The sequence below is a fragment of the Tamandua tetradactyla genome, chromosome 4 (assembly GCF_023851605.1).
Source record: "Tamandua tetradactyla isolate mTamTet1 chromosome 4, mTamTet1.pri, whole genome shotgun sequence".
Lineage (NCBI taxonomy): Eukaryota > Metazoa > Chordata > Mammalia > Pilosa > Myrmecophagidae > Tamandua > Tamandua tetradactyla.
Genome location: NC_135330.1, coordinates 9,201,299 through 9,224,587, shown reverse-complemented (window position 1 = coordinate 9,224,587; position 23,289 = coordinate 9,201,299). Strand labels below are relative to the sequence as shown.

General features: G+C 44.8%; 1 protein-coding gene across 5 annotated transcripts; it reads right to left on the bottom strand.

The window, feature by feature from the left end:
- Positions 1–1,144: 1,144 nt before the first annotated feature.
- On the bottom strand, positions 1,145–16,174 carry SLC25A44 (solute carrier family 25 member 44). Of its 5 annotated transcripts, XM_077156447.1 has the most exons (6): positions 15,976–16,174; positions 11,234–11,270; positions 10,799–10,938; positions 9,569–10,206; positions 4,155–4,282; positions 1,145–1,856 (listed from the first exon to the last, which is right to left on the bottom strand). In XM_077156447.1, exons 3-6 carry the CDS (start codon positions 10,855–10,857, stop codon positions 1,665–1,667), a joined length of 1,017 nt encoding a protein of 338 aa, XP_077012562.1. In that variant the 5' UTR covers positions 10,858–10,938; positions 11,234–11,270; positions 15,976–16,174; the 3' UTR covers positions 1,145–1,664. The 5 variants fall into 5 exon arrangements, with proteins under 5 accessions (XP_077012562.1, XP_077012564.1, XP_077012563.1 ...); XM_077156449.1 differs by lacking the exon at positions 10,799–10,938; XM_077156448.1 differs by lacking the exons at positions 10,799–10,938; positions 11,234–11,270 and having other exon boundaries at positions 15,976–16,167.
- Between the last annotated feature and the right edge of the window lie 7,115 nt (positions 16,175–23,289).

Sequence of the window (23,289 nt, the reverse complement as noted above, 5' to 3'; positions counted from 1 at the left end):
GAAACTGGAGGACTTCTTTGACAAAGTGAAAGACTGGGTAAAAATAAAAATAAAGGTTAAGTGAAAAGGAGAAGAAAAAAAAAACTCTCAAAGATAAAAGACCAAGATGGGCAGTGGTGTGAAGTTAGAGAAATGTGGTCTTCAGATTCTGCTCTGGCCAGGAAGGAATAATTGTGGGGCGGCCATAAGAAATATCAAGGCTTCGGGTAACTAGCACCTTTCAAATTGGCACCATGGCCTTTCCCAGAGGGTGGGACCAATAAGAAGGTTTGAAGGACATTTCCAGGTCAAATGTCTCAAGTAGAAATGTAAGGTTTTTGACGTGCCTTCTTCTCATTCTGTGTGCTGCCCCTCTCTGCCTGCAACTCAGGCATGGTGAAGGGTCTAGGGGAGAAGGATGAGGCAGGGAAGGAGTGCCTAGCTCCTGAAGAGAGTATCAACAAATAATCTCGGCAGTATCAGGCTGGTAAATGCAGTAGTCCTGGTATTGGGTAACTTCTGTACTCTCCTCCAAGCATCCCTCCATAGGGTAACATGACTGGGAATGACTCTTCACATCCAGGAAGAAGAAAAATAAACAGTTCTGAATCTCAGCGATTCCGACATAAGACAGCATGTTTCCGTGAGTCCCAGTGATCAGGGTATGTATGTTTATGTCCATGGCTGCCTAGAGCTGAGACCCTCCGTTGCCCTCTCCTAGGCTTGGCTTAGCTAGCTGCCCTGAGGGAGATACCTGGGACACATGCAACCTCTCATTGCTTTGCAAACCGACTACTTTCTCAACCTGACCTTTCAGAATAGTGCTCCAGACCCAGTATGCCCCAAACAGCCTGATTTATTTAGAACTACACTCACCACCGTGATCACCTGGGCCAGAAGAAGCCAATAGCTTATACTGTCTGGGGGTTCTGGGACTGAAGGGACATTGAAGGAATAGGGAAATGGGATTGAAGAAAAAGCTACATTACATGCCCCACCTATCTGAGGAGGGCATGGGCTCTGACTGCAGAATTGGTATTTTAGCAGGACTAAGACAACAGCTTGTTTCACAGATGTTAAACACACACACACACACCAAAATAAAGTATCAACATTTCTCCCCAACCTAAGAACTCCTCCAAAAAGAGCACTCTGGAGAACCAGAGGTTTTTTGCTGTTTCTATTCCTGGTGCAAAAGTGCTGGTACCTTTCTCCAATGGCAGGGGAAAGCAGTCTGGTGGGAAACTCAGTGCCAAAATAAAAACAAGCAAGCCTAAAAGATGATTCAGGAGAGGGCTGATGGCAGCTGCTTGGAGTCTGGACTGTAAGCCCAAGAGGAAGAACCAGTGGTGGTAGGCAAGTTCTATGTACAGCTCTTCTCAGAATCTCAGGGTTGCAGGTGGAGAGGGAAGCCAGAAGAAACGTTAGCAGGCGGGAATTTTCTTAGTGTAGAATCAAGTACAGGGACTGAGTGAGGGAGCCCAGTTTGGCAAAAGGCAGGGGATCTTGACTTGGAGCTTCTTCAACAAGAGCAGTTTGAAGTCTTTGTCCCTGCCCCATCCAGGCCACCTGGTCCAGTGCAGGACTGCGTGTGTGGTGGGGGCATTTGGAGAGGATGCTATCCTCTGCTTTGCCCCCAACCAAGTGCAGTGGGGGAAATGGCAGGCTTCTCTCCCCACCACTGGTTACCAATGTCTTGAGTCCACCAGCTCAGGTCGGAGGCTGAGCTTCTTAAGGCTCTCATAGCCCACCACAATGACGATGGTGGAGGGTGTAGCTGAGATGATTCTGGCTGAGAGGCCCTTCATGAGGCCCCAGGGCCCCTCCTCTGTCATCAGCTGTCTGAAGGTCAGGATGATGGAGTTCTTGCCCTCAACCTGGAAAAGTCAACACAGTGGAGGGCTACTGTCAAAGCCCATCCTAGACCTGGGAGCCAAAGGGGCTGGGTTGTTTCTGAGGGGCAGTACAGCAAAGTACTTTAGCATGGGCTCTGATGCCAGACCATCTGGTATAAAATGGTAATGATAATATTATCTAGGCCATGAGGTTGTTCTGAGCAGCAAACAAAAAAATACATATAAGTGCTGAGAACTGTGCCTGTCAGATGGTAAGTGTTCAATATATAGTTACTATTAATATCATCATATAAGCTACATTACGATGAGTTTTTAGACTGGGTGCTTCGCCGCGATCTCAGGGAGACTGGACTAAATCAGTCCTAAGGTCCTCTGCAGCTCTGCCAGTCTGTGATTTTGATTCTGAACACCCTTCCTTCTGAATCCCCAGGGCCAGAATCCATCTCCTCTGTCCCTGTCATCTCCCATGCACTATGTGGCCTGTTTTCCCTTTCATGTTAGATGCTTGGCCAAAGCAGGAATCTCTTTTCTCAGCTTTCTCAACAGTCCCTCCCTAAACCTACCCCTGCCACCAAACTATACCTTAAGAACCACCCTAGTTCAGGCGTCAGCTGATTCAGGACAGATGCACTCTGCAATCACACCACGCCTAGACTGGATGATCTTTATAAGGTGATCCCATCCATGGCTAAGAACATTTTCCCCTTCCTCCCTGCTCCGTCAGCATCCTCTTCCATACTCCCTTCCTCTTTTCCAATACGCTCTCATCTGACTGTCTCTGCTCCCTTAACCTTCCCACTTACTCACAGCCATATCAAGAGCTTTTTCCAGCTCTGCCTCTGGTCCTTACATGTACAGTGTCTCCCCCAGCCTCGGATCTCCTTGAAGCAGGGACATATCCTTTCTCTTGGATCTCCTCATAGAATACCCAGGACAAGGCTCATGAGAGAATGGGAACTGAACCTGTGTACCTTATTATTATTTGTGAACCAATCAGATGCCAATTTATTAACTTACAAATGGGGAAGCATGCCTTCCTAGGGATAAAAATATACCTATCACCTCCTTCACAATATCTTGATACCAAGGAAGCTGATTTTATTGCTGATCTATTAAGTTAGATGACACACTTTCCTGTACACACCCTTTTTGATCCTCCACTTTTCCTCTTCAACTACCCAAATTAGACATTAAAATCCCTCATTCTTATTCTCACAAGCAGTGTGGACAACCAAAGCTATCGGCTGAGCCCCCAGTCTTGAGGTTTGTTCATATGAAACTTAACCCCACAAAGGCTAGTCAAGCCTACTTAAAATTAGGCCTAAGAGTCACCCCCAAGAGAATCTCTTTTGTTGCTCAGATGTGGCCTCTCTCTCCAGCCAACACAGCAAGCAAACTCACCACCCTCCCCCTGTCTACGTGGGACATGACTCCCAGGGGTGCAGACCTTCCTGGCAACGTGGGACAGAAATCCTAGAATGAGCTGAGACTCAGCATCAAGGGATTGAGAAAAACCCTAGAATGAGCTGAGACTCAGCATCAAGGGATTGAGAAAATCTTCTCAACCAAAAAGGGGGAAGAGTGAAAAGAGAAAAAATAAAGTGTCAATGCTGAGAGATTCCAAACAGAGTCCTGGAGGTTATTCTTATGCATTAAATAGATATCACCTTGTTAGTCAAGATGTAGTGGAGAGGCTGGAGGGAACTGCCTGAAAATGTAGAGCTGTGTTCCAGTAGCCATGTTTCTTGATGATGATTGAACAATGATATAGCTTTCACAATGTGACTCTGTGATTGTGAAAACCTTGTGTCTGATGCTCCTTTTATCTACCATATCAACAGACGAGTAGAACATATGGAATAAAAATAAATGATAGGGGGAACAAATGTTAAAATAAATTTAGATTGAAATGCTAGTGATCAATGAAGGGGAGGGGTAAGGGGTATCGTATGTACGAATTTTTTTATGTTTTCTTTTTATTTCTTTTTCTGAATAGATGCAAATGTTCCAAGAAATGATCATGATGATGAATATGCAACTATGTGATGATACTGTGAATTACTGATTATATATGTAGAATGGAACGATCAAAAGTTAAGAATATTTGCATTTGTTTGGTGCTTATTGGTATTTAAAAAAAAAATTAAAAAATTAATAAAAAAAAAAGTACACAGTTGGTTTCTCTAGCAGTAACCACAAGGAAGGAGCTTGGATGACAAGAGAAGGCCAGGAGACAAGGTGGTCAGGGGAATGCTGGAGGGTCTAAAACTCGTGCTTCCAATGGCTTATCTGGGAAAAAGAGAAGGAGGCTGGTCTTACCTGCACACGGGTTCGGATGACATCCATGGGATTGGTGAGGATGGAGGCAGTGGCTGCAGCCAAGGGCCCCGAAACAGCTTGAAAGACAATGTGAGGGCACTCCTTAGGACAGATGTACGAAAGCTGCTCTGGAATCAGGGGAAAGATAGATGTCTCAAGACATGATGTACCTTCTCTATGCTTGCTGCTTCTACCAGTTGGCCTGCCCAACAGTGACACACCTCCCATTCTGAGCCATCTTAGACCTTATAATTCCCATTTTTTCTTTTCTCTGCTTCCATACACAGCCAACAAAAATTGTATAATAAGGGCCACAGTGGCTCAGCAGGTAAGCGTGCTTGCCTGCCATGCCCGAGGACCTGGGTTCGATTCCTGGTGCCTGCCCATGTTAAAAAAAAAAAAAATTGTATAATAAGTCTTAGGCCCCTTCCAGAAGTCATCTCATGTCACCCATTTGAAGAGGTCAAATGGATAAAGGGATTTTAAAGCCCCTCTACTTGCTGGCTTGTCTCTGATGGACAGAAAATCCTTCCTAATACAAAATCCTTTTGCCTCTTACTCTACTCCTCCCAACTCAGGCTAGAAAAAGCATACACTACATACTTGCTTCTTTGTGTACTGAATAATTCTGGTAGGTAGGATACATTAACAACTGGGAACACTGACTATCTCAAAGGAAGGGAACTGGATGACTGGTGTGGGTGAGGAGCCTTTTCATTGCATATCCTTTCCTGCCTTTTGAATTCTGAATTTGTGGATGTTTTAAAAAGTAAAAACAATTAAAAAAAAAAAAGGAAAATCATATTATACAGTCTAGATCAAAGAAAGAAAAATTCATTATTTAAACTGCTGAGGAAGATGGAATGGTACTAAGAGTTACTCATTCCTATTATCACTGGGAAGTCCACCTGCAATTTAATTCTCTGTTTCACTCTCTCTGGAGGTGAAAGACAAGAGTGCACTCATTTATTCAACAAAGATCTATTGAGTGATTGCCATGAGGCCCCTCCAAGAAGCTGGAACTTGAGCAAGGACCAGGAGAAGAGTACAAGTCACATGGATCTATGGGAAGAGCTTTCCAAACTATGCAAAGGCCCTGAAGCAGGAATATGCCCGATGTGTTCAAGGGACAGTTAGTCCAGTAGGCCTGGAGTAGAATAAGTGAAGGAAAGGATAGTAAGTCAGGTCTGAGAGATAAGTCACTTAGGCCATTGCAAGCACTTTGGCTTTTACTCTGAGTGGGATGGGAATTGAATTAGGTTTATCATCCCAAAGATTCTCTCTCAATTTTTTCTTCTACAGTTTGGTCACTATGTCCTTTTTCCTCATGCTCCTAGTTTTAGTGGTTTATGGGCAGGCAACTAAACACTGGGGCAGAAGCAGGGAGGTAAGGGGTTGTCAGGGTAGAAGTAAGTGCTTCTAGAACCTAGCTGGCTAGAAGAATTTCTTAAGCCCTAGCAGAACCACCTGGCCCCTAGTTTCTTATCATTTCCTTCCCCAGGGTGAGCACACTAACAGAAGCAAACTGAGCTGGAAGCTCTGTCCTGGCATTGCCAGTCTTCTTGGGCCTGTCTGTACTGGCCCCTATGCCTGCAAGCTAGAGCAGGATGCAGTTTTCAATTCTAATCATGCAATTTTCTTGGGGCTTAGGGGGAAGATGAAGAAGCAATGGCAAAACAATGGGATAAAGAGCCCTAGGTCTTTCCTTCTTTCCCATTATTCATTCAACAAATGTTTATTTGGCACCTGTTACCTGTGAAGCAGAATATAAACCTAAACCACAACAGACTTAGTTTACGCGCTTCCTGACTAAACAACTGTGGACAAGTAATATAAACGAATGCTTACTAGATGCCAGGACCTGTGTTAGACATTGAATATAAAACAGAGAAATGGACAGGGAAATGCCTTCATGGGAAAACATTCTAACTAGGGACCTGGGAGTAGGAATAAAGTAATTGCAAGTTAAGAAAAATGCCATGACCCCACAGGGGATAGGTCAAGCCTACTTAAAATTAGGCCTAAGAGTCACCCCCCAAGAGAACCTCTCTTGTTGCTCAGATGTGGCCTCTCTCTCCAGCCAACACAGCAAGCAAACTCACCACCCTCCACCTGTCTACGTGGGACATGACTCCCAGGGGTGTGGATCTTCCTGGCAACGTGGGACAGAAATCCCAGAATGAGCTGAGATTCAGCATCAAGGGATTGAGAAAAACTCTAGAATGAGCTGAGACCCAGCATTAAGGGATTGAGAAAACCTTCTCAACCAAAAGGGGGAAGAATGAAATGAGACAAAGGGTCAATGGCTGAGAGATTCCAAACAGAGTCGAGAGGTTATCCTGGAGGTTATTCTTACGCATTAAGTACATATCATCTTGTTAACCAAGATGTAATGGAGAGGCTGGAGGGAACTGCCTGAAAATGTAGAGCTGTGTTCCAGTAGCCATGTTTCTTGATGATGACTGAATAATGATATAGGTTTCACAATGTGACTGTGTGACTGTGAAAACCTTGTGTCTGATGCTCCTTTTATCTACCTTGTTGACAGATGAGTAGAACATATGGAATAAAAATAAATAATAGGGGGAACAACAACCACAACAAAAAGTGCCATGAAAGAAAGAAGGTGCTGAAATAGAAAACAGGAAGAGCCCTTTTTTTCTACAGGGCAGTTAAGGAAGGCCTTTTTCAAGTGTGACATGTAAACTAAGGCCTGAAGTGTGAGAAAAGCCAGCCACACAAAGGGGGAAAGAGTGCTCCTGAAAGAGAAAACGTTGTCTGCAGGGGCCTTCAGGTGAGAATAGAGCTTGGGGTGTTTTGGGAATGTGAAAAGGGCACTGAACAAGTGAGCAAGGACAGTGGCATAGGAGGGGCTGGAGAAACAGACAGGGGCAGATTGTGTAGAGCTGTGTAGACTGTGGGAAGGAAACTGGATTTTATTCTAAATGTCCATAAAGTAGTACTGGCAGATACAACAACTATTTACTGAGAATCTATGACTCACCAGAGCCTGAGCCAGGTGTTGGGAGGTACAACAGTAAACAAAACAGACATGGTCCTTATTCTCATAGAAGTTGCAGTCTAGTTGAAGGAAGAGATATTAACTCAAAATCATACTAATCAATGTATCCCTTACAAATTCAGCTAAGTGTTTGGAAAGATGTTAGTGTGGTTTCAAAAAACACATAAAAAGGAACTCAAACTAGACTGGGGCATCACTGAAAGTATCCTATGAAAACACGTACATCATAAGGTCATTGTGAAATGAAATAATGGGAGATATGCAAAGTCTCAGCACAGAGCCTGAGACACAGTGGGAATTCAATAATTTTAGCTTCCTCCCCTTTCAAGAAACTTTCCATGTAGTAAAATAGATAAGGCACACATAAATAACATCAAGGCAAAAATGTTATAAAACTGCATTAAGAAAGATTCAAACAAAATGTCATAGGGGTTGAAAGGAGGGAAAGATCACTTCTGAGATAAGAATTACATGGAGAGGATGGGAAAGGATATTGTAAGGACAACTTAAGGTAAGTCATGATTTCAGCAGGTATACATGGACCTGGAAAGCATTCTTGGCAGAGGGAGATCATGAACAAAGCATAAAGGTGGGAAAGATAAGGCATGGTTGAGTAACTGTCAGCAATCTGGCCTGCCAGCAGCATAAACTATACACAAGGGAATGACAAGAGATTTCTCTAGACAGGGAGGCTGAAGCCAGGCTGAATAGCTTGGATTTTACTCAGCAAAGAAGGGGAACCAATGAATACCACAACTAGAGTTTAAAAAATTAAAAATTAATTCAGGGCGGGCCACAGTGGCTCAGCAGGCAGAGTTCTCACCTACCATGCCGGAGACCCGGGTTCGATTCCAGATGCCTGCCCACGCAAACAAAACAAAACAAAACAAAAAAACTAATTCACTAGGGATATGTACAATGGATAACAAGGAAGAGAGCTTAGACTGAGAAAGAACAGCCAGAAGTCTGATGCAGCAGTCTAGGAGGAGATAACGGAAGCCCAGTTTCCAGGCAGTAGAAATGGAGAGGAAATTGGGAGGGGCATTCTATACTACATGTGGGGACAAGGAAGAGGCAATAGTCAAGCACAACTCCCAAGACTTCACGTTTTAGTGATACAGAAAAATAACGAGACTACTGACAGATGAAAGTAAGTCAGCAGGGAGAACCAGGTAGGGGTGGATAGTTAACTGAACAAAATTTCAAATGGAAACAGACACACCTAGGTCGAGAGATGAGACTCTGTCCAGAGCTCTGGATAGGCTAATCTGAGAATATAAATAGAGATTTTATACATACCAAAAGAGTATAGTTACAAATGCAAATGAAGTAAACTTAGGAGAGAAGGCCGAAGACAGACTCCAGAGAAAATGCTCACATTTTTTAACGTTAAGATTGACAGGATGTGACTGTGATTGTGAGAAAAAAAAAAAGATTGTCAGGACCCATTCTGATATAAGGGATTAGGAGTAGAGTTCAAGAATCTGGATTTTTACCAAATAATCTAGAAGAAAGACTGTGTTAAAGAGAAGAAGAAAGAAACAGTGGAAGAGGAAGGAGGAGGAGGAGGAGGTGGAGAAAGTTATAACTGAGAGAAACAGGGGAACCAGAAAAGTACAATGCCACTGAAACAAAGTGACTATAAGGTTAGGAAGTCATTAAAAGTTTGCTCAGAAAAGTTCCACATGGGATGATGGTGCACTGCCAGCAAGAGGGGAGGTGGGACGCAGGCAGAGACTACCTTAACTGGAGTCTGGGAGCTGAGTGTACCAGATATACTCAGGTCTTGCTCTCACTGATGTGTTCTGCTCTTTCTTAAGGAAATTGGCAGTTTATGTAATGAGGCCCTCAAAAATGTTCTTACCTTTTGACCCAGTAATCCCTAGGAAACGCTTGAAAAGTAAAATATCTTATAAACAAAACTACATTATAAGAAGTGGAGATGTTCAGGTTATATCCCACTTTGAATTCAATGATGCTGAGGAAAGGTATCCAATTCAAAAAGCTCACTATCATTCACCAATTTCATATTAAAATCCCCACAAGCCATGAGTTTTGTCCTTCTCCATCTTCCAATTATCTGCTAATACTCTACTAACCCCAATTGATTCCAATGTGCCTAGAACATACTTTATTTACTACTCTATAGTCACTTAATTTACTTGTCTGATTCCTCCCCCACTGTATTATAAGCTCCCTGCAGACAAGAACCATGTCTTGTTCATCTTTGAATCCTCTTGGCATTTAATAAGGGCTCAAATGTTTGCTGAATGGACGGCCCATTCCCCCCTTCCTCTATTAAATTTTTCCTCCTCTCTAACATGCATAATTTAACATCATCACAGTCCCGTTAGTAAGCCCACACCCACCCACTCTTCTGGCCCCTGCTTACCTGCATAGAAGTGATAGAAGGGCCACCAAACAGCACTGTTTGGGATGTAGGTAAGCAGTGAAGCTACGTAGCCCCGGTAGAAGCCTCGAAGCCCATCAGCCTGCAGAATCTGCCTGATGATGTCTTTGGTTTGGCCAAAGGCAATCACCCCACGTCCCTCTAGGTTCCCCCGTACTTGAAAGCGGCCCATTTTATCACCCTTGCGCTGCATCATCAGGTGCTGGGAGACTACATCAATGGGCACCGTGATGCTCTGGGCCACCAGGGAGGCTGAGCCACCGGCCACCAGTGATTTGACTGTGTTGCTCTGGCTATAATCAGACACAAATTTCCGGGTGAGCTCATAAGTGGTGACATAGCACTGGCCAGAGATGAGGGTGAAGGTGTTGACTAGGAACCCCCGGTAGAGGCCAGTCACACCATCTGCCCGCAGGATCTTGATGAAGGCGTCAAAGGTCCCATGGTACAGACTCTTGCCCTTTTGAACTTGCAACCGGGTGCGGATAAGAGTGAATGGGTAGACACTGACACGGATCATCATAGTCATTGCCACACCTAACACATAGAACTTCTTCTTGTCCAGGTGTTCCCACTCGATGATCTGGATGTTGCGTTTGTCCTCCATTGTACTTGAAGACCTGGGGATTTGAACAGGGTGGAGGAATATTAGAAGGAGATTGGGACTTGGCCCTTACCCTGTCTGGCTAGGCTCTGTAGCCCCATCTCAGGCTTCATTTCCTGGGACATTCACCTCCCCACAGCTTAGACTTCAGTCCCCTAGCCAGGCTCTGCCAACCTCCATCTGAGTCTTCCTTCCTACACTACAATACTACCTCCTTCTCTCTTCTTGACCAGTCATTCTCAACTTAGGTTCCTTCCTCCAGAAATCTTACCTCAGTGACTTCTTACCTCAGTGAGGTTTCTTACCTCAGTGACTTCTCCCCAGAGAAGGTTCCACTCCTTCCTCCACTCTACTCCTAACCTATAGGATTGTCTAGCCTCAGCTCTCTGCCTCTGCTTAGACCCTGGTGACTTGGCCCTGGGCAGAGATCATTCCTTTTCTCTGGCTCACCCATGCAGAGATCAAAATGATCTGGACAAAGTGACCACGCGGAAGGATGCAGAGCCCTTTAGTGGGCTTCTGGTTGTCGCTAACGTTGAGGAGGTTCCTAACGGCTGAGAGAGAATGCTCCGTTTCTAAGGCTCCTGGGCCCATTAAGGAGTTACTACCTTTGGCCTTTCATCCTCAGCAAGCTGCCTCTCTTTTCATCACTTTCCAGCAGACTCATTCCACTTTATTTCTGGTCGTCCTTCCTGGCCCCTCAGAGCTCCTCTGACCCACTTCCACTATGCTTCTCATATCTTCCCATCTGAATTAGAAGCAAGTGTGGAGAAGACAGTAAGTGGGGCTGTCACATCACAGGGCACCCTCCTACCCCCTCACTTCTCTGATGAAAGGAGCTAGAAAGTTAGGAACAGACCAAAGGTCAGAGTCCTGTCTGGTTATTAGATAACGCACTCCAGAGAAAGACAGGGAAGAACTGCTTGAGAGATAGTAGAGTCTTAAGACTTATAAAAGGTAGAGGACATGTTTAACACCTTTCAACCTTAAACATATAAACTACAACCTTGGGCCACAGTGGCTCAGCAGGCAAGAATGCTCACCTGCCATGCCAGAGGAACTGGGTTCGATTCCTGGTGCCTGCCCATGTAAAAAAAAAAAAAAAAAGTATAAACTACAACCTTAGTTTTAGAAAATGAAGGGAGATTCAAGTGACAGAGAAGATACAGACTCTGCCTTTGAGAAAATCAGTGCGTTCAAGGAGACATAATATCCCACTGACTAATGGATATAAGATACAAAGATAAAGAAACTAGAGGAAATTAATGTACATGTGGTCCTCATGTTACATGAATCCATTATGTAACTAATAGGCTGACTAGGGTAACAATTATATAAAACCAGGAACTTTAAACCTAGGAAATGTCAAAGCAGAGGACACAATATACTGGATGTACTTAGTGGCAATGTGTTTCAGTGTAGTCCACCCTTGTTCTGTAGGATACCAGAAATTTTCAACCAGAAGGGGAAAGTGGAAGTTAAATTCCAGGAAGTGGGAAGTCAGGGGCTCTCCAGGCTCTGAGACAAAATCCCTAAGGGCTAGGGGGAATCAGGTGGCCACATCAAGGGATGACTCTGGAGAGCTGAAACATTCTATATAAGCAGTCCTGGTGTCAGTGCCTTGGCACTCTTCATGCCAAATGCCTAATCAGAGTCCATGCTCAACTACCTTCCCCAGTGAAAGCTCCCAGCTCAGGCTTCAGAAGCTTTTCTTTCTTGGGGACTGCTCCTGTTTTACCATGGAAGTCAGTGGGAAGCAAAATTGGCTTTTCAGAAATTCCTGTGCTAGAATGTATTAACTTCATTAAAGTATAAGCTACCTGCAGTGCTAACTGAGTACATGAGAGCTGAGGTTTCCTTCCAGGTGAGGCATAGATGAAGTACAGATAACCAAGACAGGGTTCCTGGAAGAGGATAAAACAGTATGAAAGAAAGGAGGAATACATGTAAACAGTGAAAGAGAGCAAAGAAAGTTTTGGAAATGAAGATGACAGAAGTCATCTGGGTTGGCCAGAGTGGAGAATTTAGGCTGTGGAAAACGTGCCAGAAGTGGGTTTTTGTGGTCAGGAGAAAATCCCAGGACCACTGATATACCATTACTGTGGGCAAAGGCAGCTCTTCCTCTCCAGCCTCAGCCTAGGACACCCACTAAATCCAGCGAGGTAATCTTCTCCTCTGACGATGTGTTTGGTTTGGCCAAAGACAATGACCTTCAAGAGAAGGTGGACACTGTCTCCCCTGTCTGAGGGTGTTCATTATCTGAGGTCCCAAGGTCACTGGGAGGTGAGGAGAGATAGGGAGATGTGCTGGTTTGAAAGGAAGCATGCCCCCTAAGAAAAGCCATGTTTTAATATAAATCCCATTTCATAAAGGTAGAATAATCTCTATTCAATACTGTATGTTTGAAACTGTAATGAGATCATCTCCCTGGTTGATGTGATTTAGTCAAGAATGGTTGTTAAACTGGATTAAGGGGCATGTCTCCACCCATTTGGGTGGGTCTTGATTAGTTTCTGAAGTCCTATAAAAGAGTAAACATTTTGGAGAAAGAGATTCAGAGATTCAGAGAAAGCAGAACGATGTAGCCATGAGATGCAGAGAGTCCATGAGCCAGCAACCTTTGGAGATGAAGAAGGAAAACGCCTCCTGGGGAGCTTCATGAAACCGGAAGCCAGGAGAGAAAGCTAGCAGATGACGCCGTGTTTGCCATGTGCCCTTCCAGCTGAGAGAGAAGCCCTGACTGTGTTTGCCATGTGCCTTCTCACTTGAGAGAGAGACCCTAACTTCATCGGTCTTCTTGAACCAAGGTATCTTTCCCTGGATGCCTTTGATTGGACATTTCTTTAGACTTGTTTTTACTTGGGACATTTTCTCAGCCTTAGAACTGTAAACCAGCAACTCATTAAATTCCCCCTTTTTAAAAGCCATTCCATTTCTGGTATATTGCATTCAGGCAGCTAGCAAACTAGAACAGGAGACATTAAGAATTATTGAATATCTGCTAACTCATTTAACCTTTACAACTTAACCTGTGTACATATAGCTAGATAATTCTGACAAATGAGGAAACAGAGCTTCAGAGAGGTTAAAAGTAACAGGCCATAAGTCACACACTGGTCAGTGGTGAAGGCAGGATGTGAGCCAAGATTTTTCTTCTATTCCACATGCCTTCTGTCCCATGTGGGCTGGAGAGTTCCAAAACAAATCAGTCTGTTGAATCTAAAGCCAAGGTATTCCCACCCAGAGGAGGCAGAACTGATTTCCTCAGGACTGCTGGTCATCCAAGGGGTAAACATAAGTTCCTGGTCACAGAGATGTCCAGGGACTCCTCTCGGTTTTGTTCCAGAGAAACTAAGAGGTACGTCTGCTTTCCCAGGGTATTTGTGGAGTGGCCCAGCTGAGTGGCTAAGCAGGTATGCTGATGTCACAGAACAAATATCAAGCAGGATTCAAGCAGGAGGGTCTCTTGATAGGCTAATATAAACTGTGTGCTAAGCAGGGCAGAGAGGCAGAGCATCGGAGAAAGAGAGCAGTGAAGGAATCCATTCCAAGAAATAATTTTTTGGACTGAGCCATAGAGTACCAGCACCTCCTGATGAGAATTCCTAAGGCAGGTCCTGGTGCCCATTTCCCACCTTTCCTCCATCTCTCACATGTACCAGTCTATTTTAAGTTCTCAGAAAGGAAAGGAAGACACTACAGGGTAGATGACTCTTAGTATTGCCATGGTTACAAGAGAAGCCACTAAGGGTCACGCCTCCGAGGGATAAGTACTGCACTCACCTCCTATATTCCTCCTACAGGTGGGGCTACTTCTAAAAGGTGGGATCTCAACCAGCTCTTTGTTACACAACATCAAACTTCCTTCTAAAATATCAAACCAGTTCCTCTTGTTTTAACCGCTATGCAACTTCCTTCAGCCTTTCCTTCTCTTAATTCAATCAGCCCAACTTCTTTGTTTCTTTCCCAGCCCCTATTTGTGTGCATAGCTCCTACAACAGATTCCTCTCCCACCCATTAATACTGCTCAGCAGAAAGGATGATGTTCTTCCTGTGGAGACCTGACCAATGACCCAGGATTAGTGAGCACTTTGTCCTGAAGTCACCAACGAGATATCTGAGGTAGAACCTCCACTACTGACTCTACCAGTGGAAAGAGCCAAAGTGACCCTGATAGGCCAGGCCTGCCTCCTCTCCACATTCATTCTCCCTGCACTGGAAAAAATCATACCAGATTCTCAGTTATGATCCTGGTTTGGGAGTACAACATAAACAATGAACCCTAATGTAAACTATGGTCTACAACTAATAATATAACTGTAATAATAATGTTTCATCAGTTGTAAACAGAGATACCATACTAATGCAAGGTGTTAATAATAGGAGAAAACTGTTGGGGAGAGAGGGGTGAAGCTATATGGGAATTCTGTACTTTTTGCCTTATTTTTCTATAAATTTGCAACTTCTCTAATTAAAACCGCTTTTTAAAAAAATGATCCTGGCTTGGGAGAGCGCAAGTGTCACCTGGAAGGCAAGGTCATACAACAGAAAGGACGCTAATAATCAGGAGACCCAAGTTTGAGTTCCATTTCCACTACATGCCAGTGTGGGTCTGTAACCAAGTCACATCATTGAAATTCAGTTTCCTCATCTGTGAAATAGAGCTAATAAAGCCTGCCATAGTTATATAAAGTTGTGGCACAGTTCATATGAGGTAGTGCTTATGAAAGCATTTTGTTAAGGTAAGGCATTTCTTTCATTGCAGAAAGTTCTATTGGACAGTGCTGTTCTAACTCCTTGCTATCAGAGTGGTCCATAGACCTGGAGCATGGGTATCAGGTGGGAGCTTGCTGGAAATGCAGAATCTCAGTCCCCTACCCGAGTCCTGTTGAAAAACAACCAACATTTTAATAAGTTCCCAGGTGATATATATGCATACCAAATTTTGGGAAGCATGGCTCTAAATACTAAAGACTGTCAGTCTAACAATTATTTTGTTTACTTGTACTAACCCAGGACCATTATACCTAGATTGGGGCCCCCTGACTCCATCCTAACTTGTCAATGGAATTAAGACCAACAATGACCACTTAACTCATTCTGATCCTTCTAGTCAACCACCCCCATCAAATCCAACCAGCTTCTACAACTCCTGACAAGACACCGTTAGGGCCTGGTCCCCAATTCTCAGGTAGAAACAAGGAAAGTGCAGACCAGCATCCTCTCCTCCCTCTGTCCTCCCTACCGTGTGGGCATTAAGGCCCTGCATCCTGGGAGCTATCTACTATATGAAGGTAAACACATTTACATGTGTGCCCACCTGTCATAGTGAACATACATTTCCCTAGACGAGGTCCCGGGCAATGCCTCCAATACCTCCTTCAAGACATTCTCTTCCCTTGGACATGATGAGATTCCCATCCAGTCCTCCCTTGGTCTTCCATGGTACCCACGCGATCCCTCATCACAGACACCACATGACACGCCTCTCCACACACTCCACGTGACATCCCCTTCAGGCCACTTCAGCCCTGGCCTTCGCACAGCCCCCTTTGGGTCCTCGGGAATGCGCCCACCATCTCCCACCACGCTTCTTGCGCTGCCAGCAACTAAATTCTTCCCTGACAGGAAGAGGTGCCTCGCTTGTGGTCGTCCTTCATTCCTAAAGCTGCGGGGCGGGGACACCGCAGCCTGGCTCCGCAGACACCCGCTGCCTCCTTGATGGGTCCAGGTCCTCAGACAACCCTAATCCTCAGGCACCCCGAGCCGACCCGCGGCTTCTTACCTTCTCAGACCCCGGCGGTTCCGCCGAGTCTGAGGCGAACTCCAAGCCCGGACGGCTAGGCCTCGGCACCCACTCTACCCTCCGTAACCGACGACTGCCGGCCTCCGGTCGCATCTTCCATCTCGACCTGGGTCCTGGTACTGCCGGAACCGGAAGTTGGGACGCTGTCGTCCCCTCCCCCTAGGAGGCGGGGATAAGCGATGGGCAGTTCCACCAATGGCGTTCTGAGCCTTTGAGCCTCTTTTTCCCCCCCCCCCCCCGCCCCTCTTCCCCCTTCCCTTCCCCTCCCTAGAGCACTGACGCGCGGCCCTGACGGTCACTGGGATTCGGGCAGTAGCCACGCCTCCTCTGGCTTCGGCGTGCCCTCAGCTGGACAGCGCGTGCGTGTTCTGCTTCCGGCTTTTCTGATTCGTAGATATCTAGTCACGCGGCGCTTCTTGAAGATCCAGTTGTAAATGGGTCACCTTGTGTTTCGAGATCGATTGGGTTATTTAGGTTCCAAATCTAATCTGTGATTTTTGCGGTTTTTTCTCATGATCTATAGAACCAAAACAATAGAGGCCAGAGCAGCAGAAAGGACTGACGCTAGACTACCGATTATGAGATTTGGGAACTCAAAAAACTGCAAGGAACGGTGAACAACGGTGGAGGTGGACTAAATGACTTTAAGGGTCGCTTCAATCTCTGAAGCTCCTTGTCTATACATAGATTTAAAAGAAGGAGAGGAGCTCTTTGAATGAAGGTCTGCGAGACCTGGGGTGGGGAGAGTCAATTCACTTCAAAATTAGTATTTCTACATTACAACAGAAAGACAATTCAATTTTTAAAAGGACAAAGGGCGTGAATAGACATGTCTCTCAAGAAGATATATTAATCTGTTGATAAATGATCAACAAATACATGAAAAGATGTTCGACATCATTTGTCACTGGGGAACCACAGTGACATACCTTAGGAAGGGGGGGAGGGAAAAGAAAGAGAAAAAAAAGCGATGGCAAATATGGGGAGAAATTGGGACCCTTGCACATTGTTGGTGGGACTGTAAAATGCTGTGAAAACAGTTTGGCAGCTCCTAAGTAAGTTAAACATGTGACCCAGCATTTTCAGTATATACCCAAAATAACTGAAAACAAAGCAAAAATTTGTACACAAATGTTCTAAAAGTACCATAACCAAATAGCCAAATATATGAGAATGGCCAAAAGGTAAAAGACCCAAACTCCTATCAACTGATTAATGGATAAACAAAATATGGGATATACATGTAACAGAATATTATTCAGCCATAAAAGGGAACAAAGTATGGATACATGCTATATAACATGGATGAACTCTGAAGCCATCATGCCTAGTGATAAAAAAACAAAAAAACAGACACAAAGACTGCATATTGTGTGACTTCCTTGGTATGAAATATCAGAATAGACATCCATGGAGACAGAAAGCAGGGAGTACTTGCTAGGGGCTGGAGGAAGAGGGTAATGAGGAGAGAGTGCTTAATGGATATTGTATTTCCTTTTGGAGTGATGAAAATATCCTGTAAGGAAATAGTTGTGACAGTTGCTCAACATTGTAAATATAGTAAATGTCACTAATGGTAAATTTTGTTACACGGATTTTACCACAAAAAAATCATTGATCTCTCTAGGGTGAGCCCTCCTTCCAGACTTGTGTTGACAACTGCCACAAAATAACTAATGGACATTTAGTTATTTAGTGTGATGTTTACTTTTGGGGGTAAACTTGATTGGGCTAAAGTACCCAGTTAGTCGATCAACACTGATCCTGGTTTCACTACAAAGGTACCCTGAGGACCTGGTTAACAGCTACAATCAGTTGACTTCAAGGAGATTATCTTAATAATGTGGGTGGGCCTTATCCAATCAGTTGAAATGCCTTAAGTGCAAAACTGGAACTTCCTCAAGGAAAAGGAAATTCTGCCTCAAGATTGCAGCTTTGGGCAGGGATGGGGGTGGGAAATGAGAAGTTAATGCTTAATGGGTACAGAATTACAATTTGGGGTAATGGCAAAGTTTTGGTAATAGATGGTGGTGATGGCAGTACAACATTGTAAATTTATTACCTTGGAGGAACTGTGTATTTGAAAGTGGGAAATTTTATACTGTAGATATGTTACCACAATGAATAATTTTTAAGAATTCTTTCTGTTGCCACTGTCTGTTTTTAAAGATTGGAGCAGATGGGTCCCTGGACAAGATAAGTCCTGAAAACTAGAGGGCCCAACCTCTCCAGAACATCAGCTAGACCCAATCCCTACCCCGTGATATTAGACAGCTCCTTCCAACATAAAAAGACTAGAATGGGTGTGCTGGTTTGAAAGGATGTGTGTCCCCTAGAAAAGCCATGTTTTAATTCTAATCCCATTTTGTAAAGGCAGCCATTTCTTCTAATCCCTATTCAGTGTCGTATGTTTGAAACTGTAATTAGATCATCTCCCTGGAGATGTGATGTAATCAAGAGCTGTTGTTAAACTGGCTTAGGTGATGACATGTCTCCACCCATTCGGGTGGTTCTTGATTACTTTCTGAAGTCCTATAAAAGAGGAAACATTTTGGAGATTGGAGATTCGGAGAGAGCAGAGAATGCTGCAGCACCACGAAGCAGAGAGTCCACGAGCCAGTGACCTCTGGAGACGAAGAAGGAAAACGCCCCCCGAGGAGCTTCATGAAACAGGAAGCCAGGAGAAGAAGTTAGCAGATGACACCATGTTCGCCATGTGCCCTTCCAGATGAGAGAGGAACCCTGACCGTGTTCACCATGTGCCTTTCCAGGTGAGAGAAAAACTCTGACTGTGTTCACCATGTGCCCTTCCACTTGAGAAAGAAACCCTGAACTTCACTGGCCTTCTTGAACTAAGGTATCTTTTCCTGGATGCCTTAGATTAGACATTTCAATAGACTTGTTTTAATTGGGACATTTTCTCAGCCTTAGAACTGTAAACTAGCAACTCATTGAATTCCCCTTTTTAAAAGCCATTCCATTTCTAGTATATTGCATTCTGGCAGCTAACAAACTAGAACAATGGGCATAGCCCAAATACCCCTCAAGATGTGGGAGAAAGATCAGAGGTGATGGTGGAGTTATAAGGAGAATGTAGGGTTTAACATATATGATTGCTGAATCATTATATTGATATTTCTTTTAGTCTCCAGTATCTTAGAGGTGCTAAAAGTAAAAACCTAAAATTGTGGAATTGTAATCCATATCAAACTCTGAAATCTGTTCTACAACTAATTGTTGCGATGTGCTTTGAAATTTTTTGCTTTTATGTATATACCTTATTTTTCACAAAAAAAGGAAAGAAAAGTCGATTGTGATGATAAAAAAAATATTTATTCCTTCTAGCCTCCAATATTCTGGAGCAACTAGAAGGAAGACTCTAAGATGATGGCATGGTAGTCCATGACAAACTCTAGGGTCTGTCCTGCAACTACTTGATTGAAGAGTGCTTTGAAAACTATTGCTTTTTTCTTTCTTTGCTCCATGTATATATGTTATATTATGCAAAAAAAATTTTTTTTAAGTAGATTAGAGCATCAGTTCCTACCTGAGAGTTCCCAACCTGCCAGCCTGCCCTGCATATAGCTTCACTCATGTAACCAAGTTTTGAATTAAAAAATATATATATATATATATTTGTGTTTGTGTGTGTGTGTGTGTGTGTGTGTGTATATATATATATATAGTCTCCTGCTGGTTTTAGTTCACTGGATTATTTAAGAGGCTTCCTCAATGGCCCTCTCAAGCAGTCAGAGTGGTTCTTTTAAACTTTAAGTCAGATCATGTCCTTTCTCTGTTCAAAATTCTCCATTGGCACCCCATTTTACTCAGGGTAAAAGCCAAAGCCTTTCCAATGGCCTACGGAGTTCTGCAGGATCTGTCCCCCTACACACCAGTATCTCTTTCCTTTATCTCTGTGGTCGTTAGACTCAGCTGTCAACTTGGCCAGGTGAAGGCTCCTAGTTCTGTTACTGTGGACATGAGTCAATGGTACGTGACCCTCATCTGTTGCTGATTACATCTGCGGTCGGCTAGGAGGTATGCCTGCTGCAATGAATGACATTTGACTTAATTGGCTGGTACTTAAATGAGAGAGCCCAACACAGCTCAGCATACTTGCACAGCCCAAGCAGCTCAGCATACCTCATCTAAGCACTCCCAGCTCAGCCCAGGCCTTTGGAGATGCAGGAAAGAATCACCCCGGGGAAAGTTGTTGGAACCCAGAGACCTGGAGAGAAGGCCAGCAGAGATTGCCCTGTGCCTTCCCACATAAGAAAGAACTTCAGATGAAAGTTAGCTGCCTTTCCTCTGAAAAACTAATGAAATAAATCCCCTTTTATTAAAAGCCAATCCATCTCTGGTGTGTTGCATTCCAGCAGCTAGCAAACTAGAGCAATCTCATACTACTCTCGCTCGTGCCTCAGGGCACTTGTACTGGCTGCTGCTTATGCCTGGAGACTTTTCCCTCAAGCTACGCAGGGCTCATACTTTCATTTACTTCAAGTCATTGTTTAAACTTCACTTCTCAGCAAGACCTACCGTGACACCCCTATTTAAAATTGTCGACACTCCTCCTGCTCCCAACCGTCTCTACTCAGCTCAAATATTTCTCTGCACAACCCATCACCATCTAACATGCTCTATATTTTACAAATTTATGTGCTTATTATCCGTCTCCCATGCTGAATGTAAGCTCAATGAAGGCAAGAATTTTGTCCATTTTGTTCACTGATGTGTCCTCGGTGCTCAATAAATATTTGCAAAATAAATGAATGAATTTTAAGAAGTGCTTACCATATGCCAGGCACAGGGAAATGCAATGAAGAAGCAGCACTGTGTGAAAAGAGTTATACTGAGGTATGCATAAGGCACTAACTGATTGGGAGGTTGGAGAAGAATCCATGGAGAGGATGATGTGCTAGGCAGAGGAAATAGCATGCCCAAGGGAATCTCATCATTAGTTCCTGAAGGCAGGGACTGTGCCTGCTCATCTCTTATCACCAAGGCCTATGATGTGGATTGCATCGTGTACCCCAACTTGTACGTGTTCTTGGTCCCAGACCGCATTCTGGTGAGTTTGCACCCCTTGTAAATAAGAGCTCTTCAAGATGTCACCTCAGTTAAAGTGTGGCCCCACTGAATCAGGTTGACTTCGGTCCAGATTACTGGTATCCTTTATAAGCAGAGTGAAAGTCAGATGAGGGAAAAGCCACAGGGAACAGCCAGGAGCCAGAAATCAGTGGAACCCAGAAGAGAAAGAAGACACTGACACGTGCATTGCCATGGACCAGAAAAGCCAAGGACCAAGGATCCCCCACCGCCAGCCCGAGAATGCCACCGCCACCGTCTTCGGGGAGAGCACATCACCTGGCTGACACCTCCATTTGGGACTTCGAGTCTCAAAACTGTGAGCCAATAAACTCCCATTGTTTAAGCCAGCCCCATTGTATGGTATTTGTTTTAGCAGCTGGGAAACTGAAAAACAGCCTGTTAGCAGGTGACTCTGCTGTCACCTGGCTTCTCCCTGCTCCGGTCTGCTCAAATTACCCTAAGATTATCCGCCATGACCCGCTAACTCTCAGCTTTGACCTTGACCTCTCTTCACCCTTCACATCTGGGCACCCCACTCTTCTCACCATTCTCACCCTTTGGAGCTTTTTTTTCTTTTTTATTGTGGTTATTTGACTTCTCTTGCTATTTTTTTGCTCCCCTGCTGGCTCCTTTGTCCGTCCCCCACCCCCACCCCCAGCACTTACTGGGGAAAAAAGAAGAGGGCGCGGTTAAAGTGGGGGGGGGGGCTTTCAATAAAGGTTTCTGTGAAACTGCCTGGAGGGTTTGGGAACTGCAAGTAGTGCCAAGATGTATATGGCGGAGTTGGAGGCAAGGCACACCATTCCATGGGGTTTGGGTTTTATATTCTGAGTTTAGAGTTTTAAGCAGGATTTCTTTCTACAAAGCTCCCTTTGATCCCAGTGTAGGGGTGGGAGGGCAAGAAGGTGACAGGATCTGGTTAAGGCTCTGCTCTGGCTAAGCAGGTGAGGTGGTGTGGGCTGGAGAGGTGCTGAGGAATCCCAGGAAGAGGGAGGAGGACAAGGAGATGCAACTGCATGGCCCACTAAATGTGGAGGGAGTGAGGGAGAAAGTGTGGAATGAGTTCCAAGTTTCTACCTTGCAGTGTGATTAGCTAGCATGAGGAATGTGGAACAGGGAGCAGGTTTGGAAGGGATGATAAATTCAATTTTGGGTATGTTACATTATTGATGTCTGGGTGGAGGTCACTAGTAACTAGAGGGGGAGGCAGGAAGCCTGAGCTAGCAATGCACTGTCCCCACAACACCTCTTCCCCCTCCCATGACTGTGATCGTAGCTCAGCCCATCCCCTCTGCTGGGAGGGCAGGAGATGGTCCTGATTCTTGTGCTCCCCAGACTCTGAGGCCAGACTCTGAGCCACAGGGCTCCTGAGTGATTGTCTGCTGAATGAATGAATGGCCATCCTTGGAAAAGAGGTGGGAGTGGAAGCAACAGGCATCGGAGACATTGTACCAGGGAGACCTTTAAAGGACGAGAAAAGAAGAGGGGGCTTGAAGGAGACGGACAAGGAGTGTCCAGAGTAAGAGGACTGCAGTGGGAACCAAGGGACTGGTGTTTCAGGAAGCATTGCCACCGAAGTCAAAGGCTGCAGATTCAAATAGGACGAGGACTGATGAGGTTTTGATCCCACACACCGCAAGCATTTCCCAAGGGCCTCCCTTCCTATAGTGTAGTGCCTTGTGCTGTGGGCTGTTGAGACGGTGTGAAATACTTGCCTGTCCTCAGGACGCTGACGGTCCTGCAGGTATAACCGACATGCCGCCCTGCCCTGTGACTTATACTCTCATCTTGAATCTAAGTACTTCATTAGTGAGTGCTGGCAAATGTCTAGGGAAGAATAACCAGCCAGGTTTGCGGCAGGCTAGGCAGGCGCACAAGGAAAGAGCCCATGAATTGTACCTTAGAGGGAGAAGAGGAGAAAGGACATTTCAGAGTGATGGGGATGGGAGTGGCGGGCAAAGAAAGGTTAGAGAAAAGGATGTGCTGTAGTGCAATTTGAGTCTTTGGGTCATCTGGGTAAAGCTGTCCGGCAGCTTGTCCTTGTACTGGCCTGGAGCACAGGAGAAAGCTCAGGGCTGGTCCCTACCTCTGGCAGTGAGGATTCATAGTACAGGAGGACAGGAAGAGTTCCCACCCATTCCTGTCATCCAACCAGTAAAGACAATGCGGTAGAGACTGGGAAGGGCTATCCAGGTCTCCCAA